At 38.9% G+C, this 23,481-nt stretch overlaps 1 protein-coding gene across 7 annotated transcripts in view; it reads left to right on the top strand.

Annotated features, from left to right (window-relative positions):
• Positions 1 to 476: 476 nt before the first annotated feature.
• LOC113530384 (TSC22 domain family protein 1-like) overlaps positions 477 to 23,481 on the top strand; it is an 88,594-nt gene continuing 65,589 nt past the window's right edge. For 5 of the 7 annotated variants that reach the window (XR_003403148.3, XR_003403147.3, XR_003403149.3 and 2 more), the window contains exon 1: positions 477 to 3,771. Coding sequence is in view for 2 of the 7 variants with exons in the window: in XM_026920312.3 (XP_026776113.1) it covers positions 1,517 to 3,771; positions 11,942 to 12,071 (2,385 nt within the window). In the remaining 5 variants the exon portion in view is untranslated. Of the gene's footprint in view, positions 3,772 to 11,941; positions 15,291 to 20,974; positions 21,027 to 23,481 lie in introns of those variants that run through there. The other 2 variants (XM_026920312.3, XM_026920302.3) reach the window with 2 other exon arrangements.

The raw sequence follows: 23,481 nt of genomic DNA, 5'->3' as shown, positions 1-23,481 counted from the left end.
GTTCCATGGGATAGGCTCCAGGCTCCTCCGTGACCATGTGTAGGATAAGCGGTATGGAGATTGGATGCACCGATGGCTGGATGTTATTTATCTATTTAGGTGTTTCTTCTCTAAATAACTATTTGCTGATTTATTGTGTTTATTTTGTTACTAGTATTATTATTTTCCATAACACATAATTTTGTTGCTGCTAAATTGTCTTGTGGTCATAAGAAAAAAAATGTAATTATAAAGCCTATTATGTTCTTGTTTAATAATAATACAAAAATTAATGTATGGGAGCTGCAGTTGACCAATCAAATCACAGCTCGTGTCTACGTCAGTACTGGATCAGCTGATCCATACAGCTCACTGATACAGACCATGTCATTGATACAGTTTTAACGTGAAAACATATGCCGTTAATATTAAAGGCTGAAATAAAATATACAACAAACAAACAAACAGAAAACACTACCGCTATACAATAGTCTCAGACTGATGACGTAATTTGAACGCGACACTACTTATTGCTGCGTAGAGACGTAACTGAAGCGCAAATTAAAGAGAAACCAAAAGAAAAAAACATAGCGCAAAAAGTAAAATGTGTCACAAGCCACAGTTTTTAAATTGGCCTTATATTTGTGATATTTTCATTTTGTCATCATTAATAACCTTCAGCTCACTACATAACCAGCTAAGCAGTGAATCCTTGTCCACTGTGCCTGGTGCGCGGTCTCCTCCCACTTCTGTCGTCAAAGGAGGAATTGTTAGCTTGTCTGTTAGCATGCTAGCTAACTGCGTTCAACTATGCTAATGGGTGGCAGAAGATCATAGGAAAGAGGATGATACAGCAAACCTTCAGTTGAAACTGTTGCGAAATGGATTTACCAAATTGACAATCGAAGAGGACTAAAACCAGAACAAGGATTTTGTTGTAGAAGATGCTCTAGTTGCGTTTTCTTTATTAGACAATCAAGCAGACTAATAAGCGCTCCCGTTTGTCAACGTTTGTCCCAGTATGATGGAGGTGATGTCGTATGACAGTAGTTTGTATGATATTATCTAGCCAACTGCTATCGTCGTATGATAATGTCAGTATCAGACCTGAATTTGGAACATAGAAATATGTGTTTTGGTAACGTATGCGTTGAATCGTGCTTAACACGCACATGCACTTCTGCATGTATTTCAGACATGTCAGTTCGCAGGCAACCTAGCAATCGCTGACCTGGGAAAGTATTTTAGCATTGTAGCTAGCTTGTAGGCACCTACCTGCCTAGTTAGCATTAGAGTATTTTTGTTAAGCTTTGCACACAAAATCAGTTCGATTTCATTGTAGCTGATCATTGTCATCACACTAGCTGGCAAATTTTATTTTGACCTGTGATTACTAAAACGGGCTGTACTGTTTGTTAGATAGCGTTCTGCTAACTACGTCAGTCCTTAAACCGGAGCTCGTGCGCTAGCCGACACTTTTTACTAAAGCACAGTTACATTTGCCTCTCTCTACCTAGTGAAGACACAGTTTTATGAAATGCATCACGCTGAATCATCTGGGGATTCTCCCGGGGCCAAGAAGATGGCGCACGCATCTGTTTTTACCAGTCGTAGGGGCAGTAACACGGGAAGTGGTGGTACGTCTGCCTCGTTGAACGCAGTCAGCATGAACTGTAATGCCATCCCGACTGATGACCACCAATCATCACTATTAATCCACCATACACCCCCCGCTGGATCATCCTCACCAAGCCCTCATCATCCTTCCACCAGCCTGAATGTACACACGCAGTCTCACCAAAGTGCTGGGGCCCAAGTAAAAAAGAAGAGTGGCTTCCAGATTACAAGTGTTTTACCGGCACAGGTTAATGCTAGCACTAACAACAGTATAGCAGATGATACAGAGAGCTATGATGATATGGATGAATCACATACTGAGGATCTATCCTCTTCTGACATTCTTGATGTGTCTGTGTCACGGGCCACTGACACAGGGATTCCTGAGAGAAGTTCTTCAGAAGAAACACTAAATAGTCTACATGGAGGAGAGACTCCTGGAGTTATATCACCCAATGAAACAGTGAATCCTCACCTGCACTCTGTTCAGCCAGGATATATGGTGAATGGGAATGTTCATCACCATAGCCATCATCCTCCTGGACACTACAAGGACCAGGGGGTGACCTCAGTGGCTTCACCACAACAACCATTTCAAGGGGTACCTGTGTGCTCTGCATTACTAAACAGCAGTGCTCCATCTGCAGGCACCACTGTGCAATCTGTTGCTACTGTCCAGAATAGAACCCAAAGATCTGCTTCAGTCCAAGCTGCTGCTGTTGATGTTAGTGCCACTGGAAGAGCAAACCAGACCATATTGTCAGCATCAGGCTCTACATGTGGTGCCAGTGGAGCTGGGATGCCAGGGGGTGGGATTGGGTCAAATGCTATTGGAGGAGGCCTCCTTGGTGCAACAGTGCCTGCAGGAAACAGTACAACAGGAATTACAGCAACAGCTGTGCAGCCTCCTCCAGCCTCCAGCACCACTCAAAATCAGGCTTCCACAGCAATTGCGTCCCGTTTCAGGGTGGTGAAGCTGGACTCCAGCTCAGAGCCCTTCCGAAAGGGACGGTGGATGTGCACAGAGTATTATGAGAAAGAAGCTCCTGCTGCAACTCCATTTGCAGATGCAGCACCTACCTATCGAGCTGTGGAGAGCTTAATCCATTCTGAGAGTGAAAGCACAAGTGGAGGTTCATCTAGTAGCACAATGAGTGGTGCAGGAGATCAAGGAATACAGCCTACCCAGCAGACATTTGTACAGCCTGCTGTCCCTGTTCACCCAAGTCTTCCTCAAACAACCCCCCAACTTCATACACATTCGCAAGATACTGGAATGCACACTCTTGCTTCACCACCTGTAGCCTCCCCTAACAACCCACAGGTTGTTTCAGTCCCAAGTCTATTAGGAACTGAGGGTCAGCCTCCCCCTCCCAGGGCCCAACAGCAGATCTCCTACATCGTAGAGGGCCACACAGGCCATTTGAAGAGTGGCTACCCTGTAAATCAACAGCCCTCTATGCTCATGAACCAGGGTTTGCAGTCAGTAGATTATGCCCAGATTTCACAGGGCATCCAAGCCCCAGCTCAGTCTCATCAGATGCTGCCAGTTCAGAGCAGTATAACACCTAGGGCTACCCCAGGACCTAGCCTTCCAGTTGGGACTCCCACAATGGCTGTCCCACCGTCTGTATCTCCAAGGCCCCAAGTTCCAGTTCCACAAATGGTGTTGGCCCAAGGAAGCACAATAAATCAGGTCCAGCAACATCAAACACAAATGCCTCCAGAGCAGCAACAGCAGGCCACTGCTAATCAGCCACCCCAACCAACATCCTCGACTACAGGCAAGACTGCATCTAGTATACCTTCGTCTTCTCTTCAGAGCAGTATTCAACCAGGCATTCCTCCTTCCCTCCCGCATGGAGGTCCTGTTGGTGGTCACTCTGGTGGGCTAGATCTGACCTTGAATCACCAGGGAAGCCAGTCCTCCCAGCTTCCCATAGCAAGAGGCCCTTACAGTGGTGTAACTCGTCTGACTGCCTCCCAGCTCGAAGATGCTGGGCGTCTACTTTTCCAACACCAGTCCCTACTTTCTCTGCCTCGGCTAGCAACAGGCGGTGTGTTGGGGCTTGCTGGACAGTGTGGCTCTGAAGCAAGTGCCAGTATTGGACAAGAGGGCAGTGCCAGTGGAGATGCCGGTGCTTTAGCCACATCTGCAGGCACAGATGAGGACAGGTAAGAGTTATTGTGACCTCAAATATAAATGCCTGAGACTGAAACGCGAACATATTTATAAGTATTGCTCATACAGAGACAAACACCTTGTGCTAACTTGTGGTTTTACAGAAGCACTAAAAGTGTTAGGATTGTCAGATGTAGGATTGTTTTGCCAAAAATAATAAAGTCTCCCATTTTTGGTCTGTATAGCACAGTGATCTTTACTGACACATTCTCTGCTTTGTGTATGTGCTTGGGCTAGTTTTCTGCTTCTAAATATAGCACCACCTCTTTTTCACTCTAGGACCATTCATTTACATCATGTAACTCTCTTTAAATGTACATTGAATACTATCTGCTAATCACATGTCAAATTCTGGTGCTACATCTCCACAGTTCTATGTACAATCAGCAGGGCAGACATAAAAATGCTGTGTGTCCTTCAGCCTTTGCCTGCTCATTCTCTCTCTTAGCCCTCGCCTTGTCAGCTAGAACTTAGTCACCTTGGAAACGCTGAATCACTCCAAGCTTGACATCTAAACAATGCTAGCACTCTGCATGAGACAGCCAGGGGCAGTGATGCAGACATCAGTGGCTTTTTTCTTCTCCTTTAAGTCTCATGTAGTAGATATAATGATGTTTGTGCTATAAATATATGTACATATTGATGTATTATGAATGTTCATGTTAGGAAATACTTGATTCTTCACAATTACATAAGATTTTTTAATTGTTTATATTAATGATGTTTTCATGTAACTGCCCACTCATTTAATATCAGCTTCAATTGCACTTTCAATTAAGACACTTACTGACTGCTAATCACAGGGCAATTTACCTGCCATTTTTTGTCATTTTTCCATTTACTTTTTTCCCCACTTCAGTCATGGCAGTTATTGTATGTGGTTTTGGCTATAGAATCAAGTAAGTACAGTTCTGCAGGCAATCCTACAAATGTCATCACTGCTGTCATTCAGCAGCCCATTTTGCCTCTCTTGACTGGTTTTAGCTGGACAATACTAAGGTGGCTGCTGTGTTTGGCTCTGTTGTAGCTCTGGGCTCTGTGGAAACACCCCAATCCTATCGTGTGATGTGCTTGAATAAGAGAATGAGTGATGGTCTTTGAGAAAGACATGCTGAATGTGTGCAGTTGGTTCACTAATAACAGGTTTTTACGGGAGGTTCTGTTTTTGTTTGCTGCCAGTATCACTCATCCACTCTATTGTACCATTTTGACATTACCCTGTGGCTTTCAGGAAATTTAGTTTTAGTTTTATCCCAATCCTAAACCATTACAGTCTAAGCCCTTACTTAATTATGAAACGTTATACACTCACTGTCCACTTTATTAGGAACACCTGTACATCTGCACATTCATGCAGTTATCCAATCAACCAATCATGTGCCAGCAGCGCAGTGCAAAACGTCATGCAGATACAGGTCAAGAACTTCAGTTAATGTTCACGTCAAACATCAGAATGAAGAAAATGTGCGATCTCCGTGACTTTGATCGTGGCATCCTTGTTGGTGCCAGATGGGCTGATTTCAGAAACTTCTGATCTCCTGGAAATTTGACACACAACAGTCTCTAGAGTTTACACAGAATAATTGTACATGATTGGCTGGTTAGATCACTGCATGAATATTGAGGTGTACAGGTGCTCTGAATAAAGTGGACGCTGAGTGTATTTAGATTTCCTAAAGACAGAAATAAGATCTTATTGTAGAGATAATTGAATCATAGTTTCCTAATCAGTTTGACATTAGGTTAAGGCCCACAAAGCCTTGTAAAATCATTTATCTATTGTATTGACTGCAGTGAAGGTTTTGACGTTCTAAATCAACAATGGAATGTATAGTCATAGGTTTCTTTTGTTTTGAATCAATTCATGCCTGCCATATTTGGCTCTGTTCTAGCTCAGGACTTTGTTAGACATATGTTAACATGCTCATTTGGTAAGCATGTTTAGTCTTTATATGGTGATTTATGTGATTGCAGTGTTTATATTAATCCCAAGAGTATTTATCTCTGGATATCTGAATGTCATACTAAAGTATAAGGGCAAAACAGGGTAGGTACATCCCACAAGTATAAGAAACAGGGCAGCATTTTCATTTTGGGAACTTGGCAAATGCCTAAATTGGCACTCAAGTAAGGGTAGTCGCGTATTGTAAAACTGTTGTCACCTGTTAGAAACCTGATTAGTCATTTTGCCTAATTTGTTAGTGCACTCCTTAAACACAGCTGACATTGCCCCGTTTCAGTCCTGTCCTTCACAAGCTCATGGTAGCCTACTGGTGCCAATTCTGAGTAAGGATAAGAGGATTTTTATCCTGACACAGCAAAATGCGACAGTATTATGCTCCATAGTTGTTTAAACGTGCTGACTATAGTTTGTGTGCAAATTTCTTTTGCATTGTATTTGTGTGTATGTTGATTCAGAAACAGGTGGTGCATATGGAGAATTTCCAATGATGTATGTCCATTGATGTTTTTACCTGACCAGCAGCTACGTACAATAGTGGCTTTGGTTTAAAATTTTTCAGGTATCAGGAATCAGGTAATTGTGATTGTGCAGTGACTTGTTTAGTGCATTATTTATTAGGGCAGTAACGACACGAAATATTCTTTAATTTCACTGGATAGGAGGCTCTCCATTCCATCAGTATATCCAACAATACATTCACCACAGCATAATAAAGTAGGCTATTCATCATGAAATAGTGCTTATATTATGAGGTGTAATAAACATTTAACTTTAATCAAGCCCACACTCCCAGCTCTGAAAAAGTAACTTTCTCTTAACCCTTAAACAGGCAGAATTGGAAAATTAAAAATAAAAAATCACTTCATGTTACTTCTTTACCACTTACTGTGGTAACTAATTATACATTCATCCTATTCATTTTCAGTTAAAACAATAATATAAAATTCATACTATCAGTGATGAACATTGGTAAGAGAAGTAGTTCAATTGTTGTTCATTGTTATTTAACAAATTTTGAAGTGTATGTATCCCCTTAAATGCATACTAAGATAATGTATCTTCAAAATACGTACACTTCAAATTTGCTAAATAACATTAGGAACAACGTGTGAACTACTTCTCTTCATCAGCATGTACAGACAATGTTCATAATTGATGTAAGTATATAGTATTGTTTTACAGAAAATAAATCTGATTGTATAATTACTTACCACAAGCTCAGCATCTTCTGCTGCTTGGGTGGCCAGGATGGTTTCTAGTCAGGCTGACTAAATGATCTCAGATAGCTTAAACCAATTCATGTGACCCAGATACTCAACAGACCAAACTTTTATAAATGATAACAATATTGTGTGAAAGCGTTTGCTCATGTCCCCTACAGGATGCCATACAGAATGTGTATCGTGGTGCATTGTGCTAGGAGATAGTGATTTTAAAAAGTATGATTTTGGTCCAAGGGTAAATAAATAACTAGTGTACTACCTTCTATGTTCAGCAGGAACTAGAAGTTCCCCCAAAATATTTAAGGGTTGGTGTACAATTGGAGCATTTCGGCTTCCCGGTAAGTTATGACATAGATAGCCAGTGAGTGCTGGACAGAAACATTGCTGACTCTGCCAAATATGTACAATACACCAGCTCTAATACCTCAATCATGCTGCTTACACAGAATCAAAACTGTCCAGTTTTGGTGAGTCTGTGCTCATGATAGCCTCAGATTTTTGTTCTTGGCTGTCAGGAGTGGAACCTGATGTGGTCTTTTGCGGTTGTAGCCCATCCACCTCAATGTTTGATGTGCATATGGAGATGGTTTTCTGCTCACCATGATTGTAAAAAGTGCTTATTTGAGTTACTATAGTCTTCCTGTCAGCTCAGGCCAGTCTGGTCATTGTCCTCTGATCTCTCTCATCAGCAAGGTGTTTAAAACTTAAGACCCTCAGTATACAGAATGTTTTTTGTTTTTCGCACCATTCTGTGAAAACTCTATAGACTGTTGTGTGTGAAATTTTCAGGAGATAAACAGTTTCTGAAATACTCAAACCAGCCCATCTGGCATCAACAACCATTTCTTCATTCTAATGTTTGAATGTGAACATTGTATCTCTCATCATAGCTCTCTTTATCATTGCTTGACTTGTAACTGCTGATTTTATGCATTGTGATGCTGCCACATTATTGGTTGATTGGATAACTGCATAAATGAGCAGGTGTTCCAAAAAAAGTGGACAGTGAGTGTGTATGTATACATACACTGATCAGCCATAACATTAAAACCACCTGCCTAATATTGTGTAGGTCCCCCTTCTGCTGCCAGAACAGCTCTGACCCGTTGAGGCATGGACTCCACACGACCTCTGAAGGTGTGCTGTGTTATCTGGCACCAAGACGTTAGCAGCAGATCCTTTAAGTCCAGTAAGTTGTGAGGTGAGGCCTCCATTGGATCCTACTTGTTTGTCCAGCACACCCCACAGATGCTTGATTGGCTTGAGATCTGAGGAATTTGGAGGCCAGGTCAACACCTTCAACTCTTTGTCATGTTCCTCAAACCATTCCTGAACAGTTTTTGCAGTGTGACAGGGTGCGTTATCTGGAAGACGCCACTGCCATTAGGGAATAACGTTGCCTTGAAGGGGAGTACTTGCAACAATGTTTAGGTACGTGATATGCCAGGACCCACAGTTTCCCAGCAGAACATTGCCCACTGCTTCACACTGCCTCTGCCTGCTTGCCTTCATCCAACAGAGCATCCTTTATCTCATATTGACACATATATCTCATAATGGCACATTTGTTTCATTCTGTTGTAATGTGGCAGTCAACACAAATGGGGCTGAACCTATTCAATGATTGGCTAATTTTTTTGCTGTTGTTTATTATACATAGCGCGGGCAGTAAGTTTCTAGTACAAGACTACCTACTAGAGAAGTGTGTAGCAAAGTTATGCTAGCTTTCAGGCAGGTGGAACATCTTGGAAGACATCAGTAAAATCAGAAATGTGACACTTTCTTTATCTTATCAAATCAATACACGTGATGTAATAGCTGATGCTATTGTGACCTGCATTTGTTATAAACATTTGTTAGAAATGCTCAGGGCCAGGGGCAGCTGGTATAAATGTGCTAGCTGGGCTAAGCCTGCCATCTTTCAAAGATTAAAAAAAAAATCAATATAAGGTTTCATTTTTGGCATCCACATCAGATTATTAGTTGTAATAAAAATACACAGAGTAGCATGAAGTGTCTGTCACTATCATCACCAATCGTGTTACAGACTCAGTTGTGGTTGTAACGAACATGAACAATGTGGATTATTTACTTTATCATAATTTTTTCAGCTTTTTTCTGTTTATTTTGTTTGGTATTTGGAGAAAAAACAACATGAAGCCAGGACAGCATTACAGAATTTAAACACTAAAAATATATATAAATAAATAATGCAGCTCCCTGTGTGTGTGTGTGTGTGTGTGTGTGTGTGTGTGTGTGAGTGTGAGAGAGAGAGAGAGAGAGAGAGAGAGAGAAAGATAGTATAATACTTTGCCCCATGACTATTATTATTATGCTATTAAAGTGACCTTGTGACATAATGTATTACTCAACTAATATTCATTGTCAGGATATTGATAGATATTTCATTTTAGCACCTCATCTAAAAACCCCACCAGCTGCCACTGCTTAGGCTGATGTTTGTATTGAAGTTATGAAAGACCTCTGCAGCGACAGGCTGCTTTTAAGACAGTCTTTGAGGCTGAGGCAAAGGAAAGCCAAACCGTTGGCAGCCTCACTGAGAAGTTCAGAAATTATCTTCTCAGCCATGTACTCAAGCAGCACTCAATTTCCATGCAATTCCATTCAAAACAAATGAAGGCTATGTAATGATTGTATTTGGTGTGCTGTTGCTTTGGTCTTAAAGTTTGAGTTACCACTGATCTTCTCTGAACCCCCACTGGCATTGCCTGACAGATTATATCAGAATAAAAATAAATGTTTCATTACGAAATTAAAAATGGCATCATGAAGTTGAAGCAGTCTTTTTTGGGGGGGGATTTTGAAGGGTGCCTTCTGCACACTGCATTTTTCAGATCTTTCCACAGATGCTCAATAGGTTTAAGATCAGGGCTCATAGAGGGGCATTTAAGAATAGTCCAATGTTTTTTCCCAGCCATTCTTGAGTGCTTTTAGCTGTATGTTTTAGGTCATTGTCCTTTTGGAGGACCCATGACCTGCGACTGAGGGAGAGCTTTCTGACACTGGGCAGTATGTTTCTCTCCAGGATGCCTTGATAGTCTTGAGCCTTCATTGTGCCCTGCACAGATTTAAGGCCCCCTGGGCTAGACGCAGCAAAGCAACCCCAAAACATGACTGAGCCCCCTCCATGTTTCACAGTAGGTATGGTGTTCTTTTCTTTGAAAGCTTCATTTTTCTGTCTGTGAACATTCAGCTGGTGTGACTTGCCAAAAGTCAAAAACTTGTTTTGTTTCATCGGTCCAAAGGACATTCTCCCAGAAACTTTGTGGCATGTCAACATGCATTTTTGCAAATTCCAGTCTGGATTTTTTGTTTTTCTTACAATAATGGTGTTCTCCTGGGTCTTCTTCCATGGAGCCCATTGTGTTCAGCTCGAATGGCTTTGGATGATTCCGTTGGCTCTTTGTCTACGATCCGCACAATCCTTCTGATCAACCTGGGGTTGCATTTCTTCTTGCGGCCACGTCCTGGGAGGTTGGCTACAATCCCATGGACCTTATACTTTTTAATAATATTTGCAACTGTAGTCACAGGAACATCAAACTGCTTTGAGATGGTTTTATAGCATTTACCTTTAAGATGGCTATCTACAGTTTTCTTTCTGAGCTCCTCAGACAACTCTCTCCTTTGCTTTCTCTGGTCCATATTCAGTGTGGTGCACACAATGATACCAACCTGCACAGTGGCACGTTTTCTCTCTTTAAATAGGCTGAATGGCTGTTGAAAAGATTGGAGACACATGTAACACTAAATAAGGTTAAACACTTAGTTCGAAACATGAGTAGAATGCAATGATTTCTAATCTTGTTTTAGGGGCACCAAGAAATCTGTCCAGGCTGTTTTAGATTATCTTGGTAAAATAAACAATAAGTCATTTCTCTTCACAATTTTATTGGTTTAATGTAGCACATACTATAGCAGGCAGGTATATATGAGACTATTGCTTTTGGTTTAATCACTTTTGACTGGATTTGATGGAACACTATTCCTGAAAAAAAAATTGTGGAGCTGTAACTTAAAATGTATATTTGGCTAGATCTCCATTCACTAACATGGGAATGGATGGGGTTAAAAATGGTACTGCAGTCAGCCACTACAGGGCCTCAGAGACATTTTGGCTTCACTTTCCAACCTTATTTAAAAAAAAAAAAAAAACACTTACAATGTCCACCCGTATATATAGTCACTGATAACAATATTACCCATGATCCTCCCCCCCTCTGTCGTGATGAAAATAAGAAATTACACATTAACACAGAAGTATGAACTAGGCTTAAGCTTAAGAAATCAACTGGCCGAGTGTAGTGTTTTAAGACTTAAAACTCTGTACTGTTTTAAGGTTATAATAATTAACCCACTGACTTACCTCTATGAACTATGCCCAAGTATGTGTGTGCACATCAATTTTTGGCTCTTTCAGTTTCATTTTCCTATGGATAATGGCATTCTAAAACTCCACATGATCCAAGATGGCAGCATGTTAGTGTTTGTGTGTAACTTAGTCTAATTAAGTTTCTGTTTCTGTGTTAAATTGAGTTTTGTTAATATTTATTCAATTACGGGGATACAGTATACATTTTTTAGCGTTCTTAACTTTTTGTGAGTTTTTTTATGAGCGTTATTTTGCTCTGTAGTCATGCTTTTATTTATTTATTTTTTTTACCATCACTACTATCCTCAGATTGTGTTTATCTTAAACTGTGGACTTTGTGTGGGACTCTCAGTTGTCCTTATGATGGGCTTTTGAGGTTGATTCTGCAGGAGCATTGTGTCTGTACTGATGCATCCTCCGTTCGATAAGACGGGGGATTATCTGGTGCGTTCACGTCATTTGGATACAGCTATTCTGTGTTGAAGGAAAGTGCTTGTTCCTTTATACTGGCATCATCTTCTAGAAATCTATTGCCAAGTGTGAACAGCATTGTGTATTTCTGAACGCAATGTTTTTATCCACAGCATACTTCCTCTGAAGCAGAACACCAAGCCGGCTTCCTGTTTACATCATGACTTCAGGAATCATCTCGTTGGGATTGGTCAGTGTGATCTGATCTGGAAGCGCATCAAGACTGATACAACTGGACTTTAGAGAACTGTTTTGAACTTTTGAAAATGTCACGTCTGCTTTTTTTTTTCTTGTTTTTATTAACAGGCATGAGTTTCTCTGAGAGAGAAAATAAGAAGTGGCATTATGGTTTTATGTACTTATTCTTGGATACTGAGGGTACGTCCGGGGAAACTAATCTAGTTGAGCACACGCATTGGTCTTTAATAGCTTATTACTGCCTGCCTCACTGTCTTCAGTGACATAGATGGTTGGGTTTTAGCTTTCTCTACTCATCATATATGTGGTTTCCGAGTTGCAAAAGCAACTACTACTGTGCTATTCAGGTCAGTTGGTTAAAGAAATCTATTTCTGATAAGGATATTGCTCTTAAGGGCTACACTGTCTTTAGATGTGACCACCCTAAGAAGGATGGTGGCATTGCAATTTATATAAGCAATAAATTTCATTCCAGAGTGATAGCTACATCATCATTCAGTAAACAGTTTGAATTCTTAGCTTTGAATATTGAGATCTCAAAGGAAGCAATTTTGACAGTGATTGGTTGTTACACCCCCTCTTCAGCAAGTTCTGAATCTTTAATTTCATTAACTCAACAATTATCAAGACTGAATTTTAAGGAGATTCTTTTAGTGGGTGATCTTAACTGGGACTGGCTGTCTACTGTCTCTTATTCTTTTAAATCTGTATGTGATTCTTGTAATTTAACTCAGTTGATTGATAGTCCTACTCGTTTAAATTCAAAATGCGATGAAAGGTCAACATTACTCGATTTAATTTTGACAAATCCTCCTCGTAAATACTCACATGTAGGAATATTTGCCAATGATGTAAGTGATCACTATGTCATTGCTGTTGTGAGGAATACCAAACGGCCTAAGTTTCGACCACAAATTCTTTTAAAACGAGACAGAAAACACTTTGTATAACAAGCCTTCCATCATTATCTTCATCAGTTTGACTGGAATCGGATTAATGTTATAGATGATATAGAAATAGCTTGGAATTTTTTCCACAGAGATACAGATATTCGTAGATACAGAGTTAAGGCTCGAAACAACCCATGGTACACTGCAGGGTTGGCCAAACTACTGCAAGAAAGAAATGCAGCCTGGGTAAAAGCCAGAAAGACCAACTCAGAGATCGACTGGGTTCTTTTTAGGAAGCTATGAAATCATTGTACGTCTGAAATTAAAAAAGCTAAAGCAGATTTCTTTCTTTCGGAAATATCAAGAAACTTAAATAATCCGGCAAAATTTTGGAACGTTATTAAGTCATCATCATCTGATGGAACAGAAATTCAGAATTTTATTACTAAAGAAAATCATATTTTGACAGAGAAGTCTGTTATTTTAGATAGTTTAAATGAACATTTTATTTCTGCTAGTTCTCTCTTTGACTCCCGGTCTACTGTCTGTGGAAATTTGCTAGTCCCGTTCGAAACAGTAGAAGATGTGGTTTCTGATTTTACTACTCCTTCATTTGATTTTGTCCCATTTACAGTGTCTGTTGTCAGGACAGCTCTGAGTCAACTTGACCAAAAAAGTCTGCAGGCCCAGATAACCTTAAGCCTTACTATTTAAAACTTGCAGCAGAATTTATTGCTGAACCTGTGGCTTATCTTTTTAACCTTACTCTCAGTAATAATAGTAGCCCCACGATTTGGAAATCTGCCTATGTGCTCCCACTCTTTAAAGGTGGGGATTCTTCTATTATGAATAACTATAGGCCTATAATCAAGACTTTGTGCTTTATCCAAAATTTTAGAAAAGCTTATAAATGAACAACTGAAGCGATTTCTGGAAAGGAACGGCATGTTATCTGATTTTCCATCTGGTTTCAGAAAACAACATTTACTATTACTGCTGCAACTGAGGTGACCAGTGACATTATAGAAGCCATAGACAGTAAAAAGACTTGTTCAGCACTTTTCCTTGATCTTTCTAAAGCTTTTGACACAGTTGACCACAGCATCTTCTTAAAATAGTATTGTGGTATTGGGTTATCCAATCAAGCTGTTGGTTGGTTTGCTAATTATCTTTCCGACAGAACCCAGTGTGTACAGATCGAGGGTTTAAAGTCATCTGTGTTACCAGTTATCAAGGGAGTTCCTCAAGGGAGAATAGGTTCAATTTTATTCTCACTATATATAAATGACATTTGTGACAATATTCCTAATGCTCAGTATCATCTCTATGCAACTGATCCAATTATTTATTGTACTGCATCTTCTGCCTCACAGGCATTACAGTATTTACAGTCTGCTTTTGACTTGGTCCAGTTACGGTTACAAAAACTTAAATTGGTTTTAAACGCAGATAAAACCAAACTAATGCTCTTTACGAAAAGTTCTGTTACCAAACTTTATTGATAAAGTAACTTTTAAAGGCACCAAAATTGAACTGCTTACAACCTGGGAATTGTCCTTGATAACCAGTCAACATTCAAGCCACATATTGATCATATTGTTCTTAAACTTAAATTAAAATTAGGTTTTTATTTTAGAAATAAATCATCTTTTCCTATCAGTGCCAGAAAGTATTTGGTATCTTCAACATTGATGCTATATTATATATGCATGCCCCAGTGCAAAACTTGAGAAAATTAAACACCCTTTATCACAGTGCTTTATGTTTTGTTACTGGTTGTGATTATAAAACCCATCACTGCTCTCTTTATGTTAAGGCTGAACTGCCACCTCTGGACTTACGACGGTACTCACACTGGTACTGTTTTATTTATAAATCTGTGTGGTTTGTTACCTAATTATTTGTCATCCATCATTTCTGTAAAAATCGGACATTACAATCTTTGCACAGAGGACATTTTTCAACTTGTTCCCCGTGTTAGTACTGAGCTGGGGAAAAAGGTTTTAAATTTAATGCCTCTCCAACATGGCACAACTTACAGGAACACTTAAAGCTTACTGTGCTCCCTTCGCTGGTCGAATTTATGGCACTTGTAAATAATTTTGAGTACAGCCATATAGGAAGTTGCTTCTGCGATACTACACTGTTTTACTATGTATTTTTCTATTTATTTTGATTGATTTCTATTTTTACACTAATTCTTCCCATCTGGTCTTTTTATTTATTTATTATTTTGTTGTTGTTGTTTGTTTGCTTAATTGTTGTTGTGTTAATTGTGTCTTTCGCTGTCTTTCTTGGCCAGGTCACTCTTGTAAAAGAGATTTTATCTCAATGAGTTTTTATCCTGGTTAAATAAAGGTTACTTTCTTTCTTACTTACTTACTAAAAGTGCATAAATGGATAAAAGTGCAAGGCACAATTTTCAAAATTGTTCCATTAGCAAATGTTGCATGCCTTCAACTGAAGAACAGTAGAACAAACAGTAGATTCACCAGTGCCATTTCTAACATATTTGTGTCTTAAGATTTTATTTTTGAGGGGATTTTTTCAGACTTCAGGTTTCATTGCTCTCATTTGCTAGGACAGCTCATCAGTAGTATAGCCAGGAATTAATTTTGGGGGGTTGAGAAAATGTGCTAAATAAAGTCACCATCTGCACTACATTATATTGATGTGTGATGCACTCTTGTATTTTGGGTGCACATTAGACCATAGTATGAGCAATGATGGCACAAAGTTGTTATTTTAATCATTTAAGGCGTGATCCATTTTCAATTCTGATATTGTGGTGATACTCACATTTTCTTGTACATTAGTCAGTCATGACACAGAGAGCAGATATCAGCTTCAATGCTTTACTTCGCCATCAGAGTGACCACCAAAAGTATGGGGCACATGCACAGTAGCGTTTTATATTGAATATACGTAGTTCACATGTGCACAACACATGACATCGTCTCCATGTACACATAATCATGTGATGTCTCCCCCTATTTTTTTTTTTTTTTTTTTTTTTATAAAGATAAATGGTTCCCATTTTTACTGTGTCTTAAGGTGATATGTCAAACTGAAGCACTGTACTCTTTTGTCAAAATGTAATAACAAAGCAAAGTCTCTTTTCACTATTTTGTCATTTAATCATCAACAATAACAATAACCTAGGTTTTTGGGTAGACTGCCAATCCCATTGGGATGAAAGGGGGTTTATTCTGCCCCTTTAAATATCGTACCAAATTCTAGCCTGAACAGTAAAATGTTCACATATTTTATTGCTAACATTACAGTTGACTTGATTATCACTCTCAATTTATCATTTGTTTATTTAACCCAGCAATGCTGGACACAATGCAAACCTTGCGCCAATATTGACATGGGGAACAGAGTTTACGTAGTAGTAGTAGGGAGCTAGTACACAATTTGATCATTTTGATGAGGAAATTAGTGAAATTAATTTGGTCTCTTAAAGGCGAGTAAACCATTCTAACTGCTGATCTGATGTGGTTATCTTGTCATTTACATGGTCAGTTATCAAATTGTCTGGCTTAATCTTCTGAATTATTTTGTCTAATATTTTCAATTTTGTCATTGAAAAATTTCATTAGTACTATGTATGTATGCTTCTGTAATGGTCTTATTTCTAGTTAATTTTGCTACAGTATTAAATAAGAACCTAGGATTATTTTTGTTATGGAGAGAGAGAGATGCTGATCTAGTAGTACTAAGAGCCTTTCTATAGCTCACAAGGCTCTCCTTCCATGCAATCTGTAATACTACCAAGTTAGTTTGACGTCATTTACGTTCTAATTTTCAAGTGGTCTGTTTTAAGGTGCATGTGTGATTGTTATACCAGGATGCTAGTTTTTGTTTTTGTGAATATACATTTGCTGTGGTGGTCTTTCTCTGAACAATTTCTGGTGCTGAGGTTATAACAAGTCTTTTTAAGCGTGCCTGGCCTTTGGTGTTATGATGGTGGTCAGACAAAAGCTTTCTGTGTCTAGGACCAGCTGCCAAAATCCACTTGCTGCAACAAGACTAGAAAACACTGTGCTACATACTAGCTTTGGAAGGAGGTCATCTATTGCCATTAGGATGAACCTCTGTCCAGTTCACCCTACTGACAATAGATGACCACCTTCTTTTCACAGTCTAATTAAATTTTTTCAGATCCACACAGATTTTTCCATTCTGTTTCACAGTTCGAACCAGAAAGCCACTCCATTATGTTGGTTCAGTCACTTTCTCTATAATGCCCATTGACTATTCTCTTTAGCTCCTCCTCCAGCTTAGGAAGTAGGGGCACAGGAATGTGTCTGTGTGTAGTACACTGTGGGGCTTTGCATTGTCTTTGAGGACAGTTTTCACCAGTTCTCTTTTTAGTGTGCCAACAACTCCATACACATTGACTTCCTTAATGTGCATGACGTGATGTATGAATGTATCTGAATGTATCTTAAACAATACTAGGCTTCCATTAACAAAAATACTTGTACATCACTTTGTCTCATCATCACTGCATCAACACATTCCTCTTCAGTGAATGAGCCCAAAAACAATGAATCTCCATCATCATAACTTTCACTCACTTCCTGTATTAATTTCAATTGGCAGACAACAGCAAAATGGCCTATACTTTTACATTTCAAGAATCTTTGAACTTTTCTGGACATTCATCAGTCCTGGAATGGCTGTGCCCATAGTTGATGCATTTGTCACTGTGCTGTTGATGCTGGCTTGAGTTGCTCTGATAGCAGTGCCCCCTTTTTCTTAAATGGTGCTCTCACCTCCTCCACACACACACTGCTGCTGTGCCTGTGCCCTCAGCGTTTTATGCCTTTACCATCTCTGAGTGCCATGCCATCTCCATAGCATCCCGTAGTGTCAAATAACTTTTTCATAAAATATGTTTGACAGTTACACTGGAATGATTGATTAAAATAAGAAATAAGATGTTAGCATTTTCTCCTCTGGCAGTAAATCAGTGGTGCTTCATCACCCTTCACCGCCATATCCCTGAGCTCAGAGTGTAGCAAGCTGGCTTTCAAACTGAAATGGTGGAAAAAGAATGATTCTGGTTAATCTTGTTCTTCACCAGCTGGTAACCAATAAAATGTAATTACACAAACCAAGGGACGTGTTCATTTGCTCATTTGAGGTTTGGGGATGGTAAATATGTAATCGTCAATATAACTACGATTTCCTTTTATGAACATCATTACAGCACAGTTGATGCAGGCAAAGAATAACACTTTTCCACCCCGCCTACCACAATAGCCCTACTTTTGAGAATCTGACAGTTTATATTCACATATTTACAATATATTTTTTAATCCATTTATTTTCTGTAAAGCTGCTTTGTGACAATGTCCATTGTTAAAAGGACTATACAAATAAAATTTAATTGAATTGGTGTATATTTTTTACCTGTATATGGTTTTTATAGGATGAATGGATTAGAATGAATTCTGCATGCTATATGGTGCCAAAGGACCTTGGTATTTGTCACCTAAGGAATTTTTCTGTCTTGCTTTTGTCTGCTGTTTTGGCCACAGGGAGCTCTTTGCCTGTCACACTTGACCATAGATAGGCTCATTAGGCCCATATACTGTGATAGATCTCTGCATCAAATTAATGAATTGATGGATGAATGAGTTGGGGTCGCATTAATATGTGCCATGCTTCCCCCCCAAAAGTACATTTGTGGATACACCTGTCCATGCTGTACTGCCGGCTCTACAATCTTATAAAATTGTAACGGGTGATAAAGCACATGGTGCAGTTCTCAGAAAGTAGACAATATGAGCCATTAACCTGCACAGTTAAAGGCTATAGGCAGATAGCAGTGATGACATTTATCTCTTTTCTTGAATTCCTAAATTTCTAATTGATGGTGATTTGGCTCTTTGTTATGGCTTCATCTTCTTTTAGTGTTGAAATTAAATTAGATTAGATTCAACTGTATTGTCATTGTGTAAAGTACAAGTAATGCAAAATACAGTTAGCATCTAACCAGAAGTGCATGTAGCAAAGTAGCATTGAGTGATGTGCAATCAGAATCAGAATCAGCTTTATTCGCCAAATGTGTGCGCAGACACACAAGGAATTTGTTGTGGTTTTTAAGGTGCTCCTTGGTACATACATACATACATACATCAAATGAGGCAGGATGGCAGTAAAGTGCAAGTGACACACAGTGCAAATGGCATGATATACACCAATCAGCCATAACATTAAAACCATCTGCCTAATATTGTGTAGGTGCCCCTTGTGCTGCCAAAACAGCTCTGACCTGTTGAGGCATGGACTCCACACGACCTCTGAAGGTGTAATGTGGTATCTGGCACCAAGACATTAGCAGCAGGTCTGCCAACTTGTTTAATTTTCAGTCTCTCCACATAAGTATGAACATCAAAAGACTTTTCTAAGATCTGGTTGACATCATTAGCAGTGTCTGCCATTTCATGAAAAAAATCCCTGTGAAATTTGTGGATTAGGCTACTCAACTAACCACTACTGTATCTCCAAGTGATTGACTGGCTCCGATATGTATAAGTTTGAGATGTCATGTTTATTACCCTTATAGTGATATAGTGATTGTCATTTGTTTGCAAGTTTCAGCGCCTTTGAGATATCTCCTAATCATTATTTGGAGAAGCCATGCATCAAGGTGGGACAAGTGAGGAATCCACTGTCATATAAACTTATATTTTTTGTTTTCTATGCAAACCCACACTCCCAGAGACACACGGCTTCTGGGTAGAACTTGACGTATTAAAAGCCTGTTGTCCAATAAGCATTAATCTTTGCTCCCATTAAAACACACTGTACTTGAATCTGCCATAGAATCATGGCTTCACTGGGTTTCTGTTGGAGCTATGTCGGGGAATTCAAAGGATATTTTCCACACAGGCTGCGCTGTCCACCTAAAACAGGTTGCATTAAATGAACAAACAGCACGATATTGTATGACATTTTTGATTTGCTAAAATATCAGATTTCATGAGTGATGAATAATATAAACACTTTTTGGTAAACATTTTATTACCCCATTTTAATGAAATTCCTATATAGTCTTAAAGCAGTCATCTGTGGTGCAAATGGAATGGTATATTCAGTAGACAGGGATCCAGTCAGATGAGTAAGTGGAATCTAAAGACACTACAGCACAACTGAAAGTAAGGTGCAAGTAGAAGAATGTGCAAAACTCTGCAAACTGTATATAGTTATGCTGCATTCAAGGCAAAGTTGCAACTTATTTCCAGCCCACAACTGGTAACAACCACAGGAAACGCCCCCTCAACTTGAAATTTCAACTCGTCAACTTCGGGTAGTCTTCTCAACTACCAGGTCAGTTGGAGTGACATCAAATAAACATAGCTGCGCACACTGTGAACACAATAAATTACCCCTTCTCTACTTTTAAATTAGTTTACAGTATTGGATTTAGATCAGCTAATATACAGGTACAGTACTGTAACATTGACCATACTAATAAATAGCCAGCTAGCTTGTTGCTAACACATCTCTTTATTGTCTGCGGGCTAGCTTGTTGCTAACGCCACTTGCTGTGGTCCGCTGTTGTCGCTGTACTGCAATTTTAGTCCAAAATGGTCCAAGAATTTTTGAAATTCACTATAGTAGTATAGTACCAATAGGCAATCAGGCCTGTAACTGTAAGTGTGGTTAAAGTAGCTTATTATGAGCTTTATGTACTCTGACAGAGCAAACAAAAGACACGCTTTCGTGGAGGTGGTTTTTTTCCCACTTCACACGTAGAGCATGGTGGGAAATGGCATCATTACAACAAATTACCACTTAGAAGGCACAACAAATGCAGCATTAGTCCATCTGCAAAGAGCAATTGGTGGGTTGGGGGAAGGGAGATTAGCGCCATTGTGAGGAATTTTATTTTCTAACATATCAGAATGCTGCTACTGTGCCACATAATTAGCCTATATTTACTGTCTTCGCAGTAATATGCTTATTTCATTTTATATCATATGAATATATCAGATAAACTACTGTCATTTCTTAATGGTTTGTCTGTCTGTCTCTCTACAGCTCTTCAGGTGCCAGTGTGGTGGCCATAGACAACAAGATTGAGCAAGCAATGGTGAGGATTTTAATTTATTTAATTATTTTAATGATAGTTAAACCTAATATACTTTCCCTTTTACTAAGGACTATGATTGCTTATAGAAACTGATGAAAAAAACACCAGGTATTTATGTATTTAGCAGCTTGGGGCTTTTTGCTTGTTGCTAGGCAAAGAACGTGCCATGGACACCCCATTCTAAATAACTTGGAAGTAGATTGCCTCCATCCACAGGAGGCTGGACCGTTTTGGTCCTTCTTGTGCTTCTAAATTGAGTTGGTGCCCGAAGTAGAATGATTGCCAAACTGTAACATCCAGATCCCTCTGTGCTGTTAGTTATCTTAAATTTGATTCAGAGTCCCTGCTGCTGAAATGTTTTTGGATACCACTAAAAACTTTGGCTTATTAAAAACAAATATCTTTGAATCTCTCAAAGTTGAGGAACTTTAGGAATTCGAGGATGGTTGATCTGTGTAATATATAATTGTGGTGAATTGTAAACCCGAACATTCAGCTAGCCCCAGACAATGTTTTATTGACACAGATGATCTCACTACAACCTCAGTTCATATAAGTTTACTACAGCCTATCAACAGGAAACTAAAGTCTCAATCCGTAAAGAGATGCAAGTATTGCAAAAAAAACAAAAAAACAAAAAACAGCCAAGTAGAAATTGACACGAAGAAATGGAAACGCACTACATTCAACTGCACAAATATTATCTGGAGGAATGGACAAAAAGAAAATAAGACACTAGGCCTAAAAGAAACTGTACAAGAATTACAAATGACCTGTAGAAAAATATTGGCTTTATGCCATCAGTTAAAAATGTAAAAACTTCCTCCACACAGTGCCATCCCACTGCGTTCACACACTTGGTGCAAAAAAACCCCGATTTTAATAAGACTGATAACTGCAAAATCCAAACACTTGAAGCAAAAGGAAGGTTTAATGCAAAAACAGGAACTCAAAGGAATGGAAATACAGCATGAATGATCAATTTAAAGAAAAAAGTAACATAAAAGGCCATGTTGTAAAACAATCCAAGCCAGGGTGTCATGATGGGGGAGAGCTGGCACAACTGTGACTTTTTTTGGTTTGAGTTAAATTACTCAACGATTTAAATTACAGAGTTCCCACCTGTCATGCTTCCCATTGGTGTCATACTTCCCACATAACATCATGCAGATGTTTACTCTTTTTATCATGTGCAAGTTTCCCCATACAACCCCTGACAAAAATTATGGAATCACCACACCCAGAGGATGTTCACCCAGATTTTTTGCTTCATAGCAAATAAAAAAATCATAGATATGACACAGATCAATTTCTTTAATAGCTGAACATTGTGGCTTTGTGAAACATACCTCAAGTTAAAATAAATTATATTAATTAATAGCATTTTTTCCAGATCAAGCAGAGGAAAAATTATAGAATCATTAACAAAAGAAATCACAATTAGTACTTTGTTGCTCCTCCTCTGGGATTTATGATGGCCTGAATTCTTTGAGGCATGGACTTTACTAATGGAAAAAGAATATTCTCCATAAAGCTGGTTCCAACTTTCTCGAGTGGTTGACAGATCAGCTTTGAAGGATGGAGCCTTGTCATGGACCAATTGTTTTTTTTTTTGTTTTTTTTTTTCCCCCCACCCTAAATTTTTTGAGATCCAGACTGTTTGCTGGCCATGTCGTTGATTTGACATACCTTTCCTGAAGAAAAGCTTTAACATTCTTTGCTCTGTGGCAAGATGCCTTATCATTTTGAAAAATGAATTCATCACCACAAACCTATTTTCTATCGATGGAATGAGAAAGTGTCCAAAATTCCAATGTACACTTGTGCATTGACTGTTGAGGTAATGATAGCCATCTTCCTGGTCCTTTACCTGACATGCAACCCCATATCATAAATGAGTAGGGAAATTTAATTGTTATATTCAGGTAGTCATCTTTATATCTTTCATTAGAATGGCACCAGACAAATGTTCCAGCATCATCTCCTTGGCCAGTGCAGATTTGTGATTCATCACTGAATATCACTTTCATCCAATCATCCACACTCATCCAATGCATTCCATACTCCGTGACTGCTTCTCTGTAACCCACTGTAACCTTGTTTTCTTCTGTTTAGATGTTAGTGCTGGTTTTCTTTTGGCTTTTCTATATGTACAGTGCATCCGGAAAGTATTCACAGCGCTTCACTTTTTCCACATTTTGTTATGTTACAGCCTTATTCCAAAATGGATTAAATTCATTATTTTCCTCAAAATTCTACAAACAATACCCCATAATGACAATGTGAAAGAAGTTTGTTTGAAATCTTTGCAAATTTATTAAAAATAAAAAATAAAAAAAAATCACATGTACATAAGTATTCACAGCCTTTGCCATGACACTCAAAATTTAGCTCAGGAGCATCCTGTTTCTACTGATCATCCTTGAGATGTTTCTACAACTTGATTGGAGTCCAC

This window comes from Pangasianodon hypophthalmus, chromosome 2, assembly GCF_027358585.1.
Source record: "Pangasianodon hypophthalmus isolate fPanHyp1 chromosome 2, fPanHyp1.pri, whole genome shotgun sequence".
NCBI lineage: Eukaryota > Metazoa > Chordata > Actinopteri > Siluriformes > Pangasiidae > Pangasianodon > Pangasianodon hypophthalmus.
Note: the sequence above shows the minus strand (reverse complement) of the source record. Positions and strands in the feature narration are given on the sequence as shown.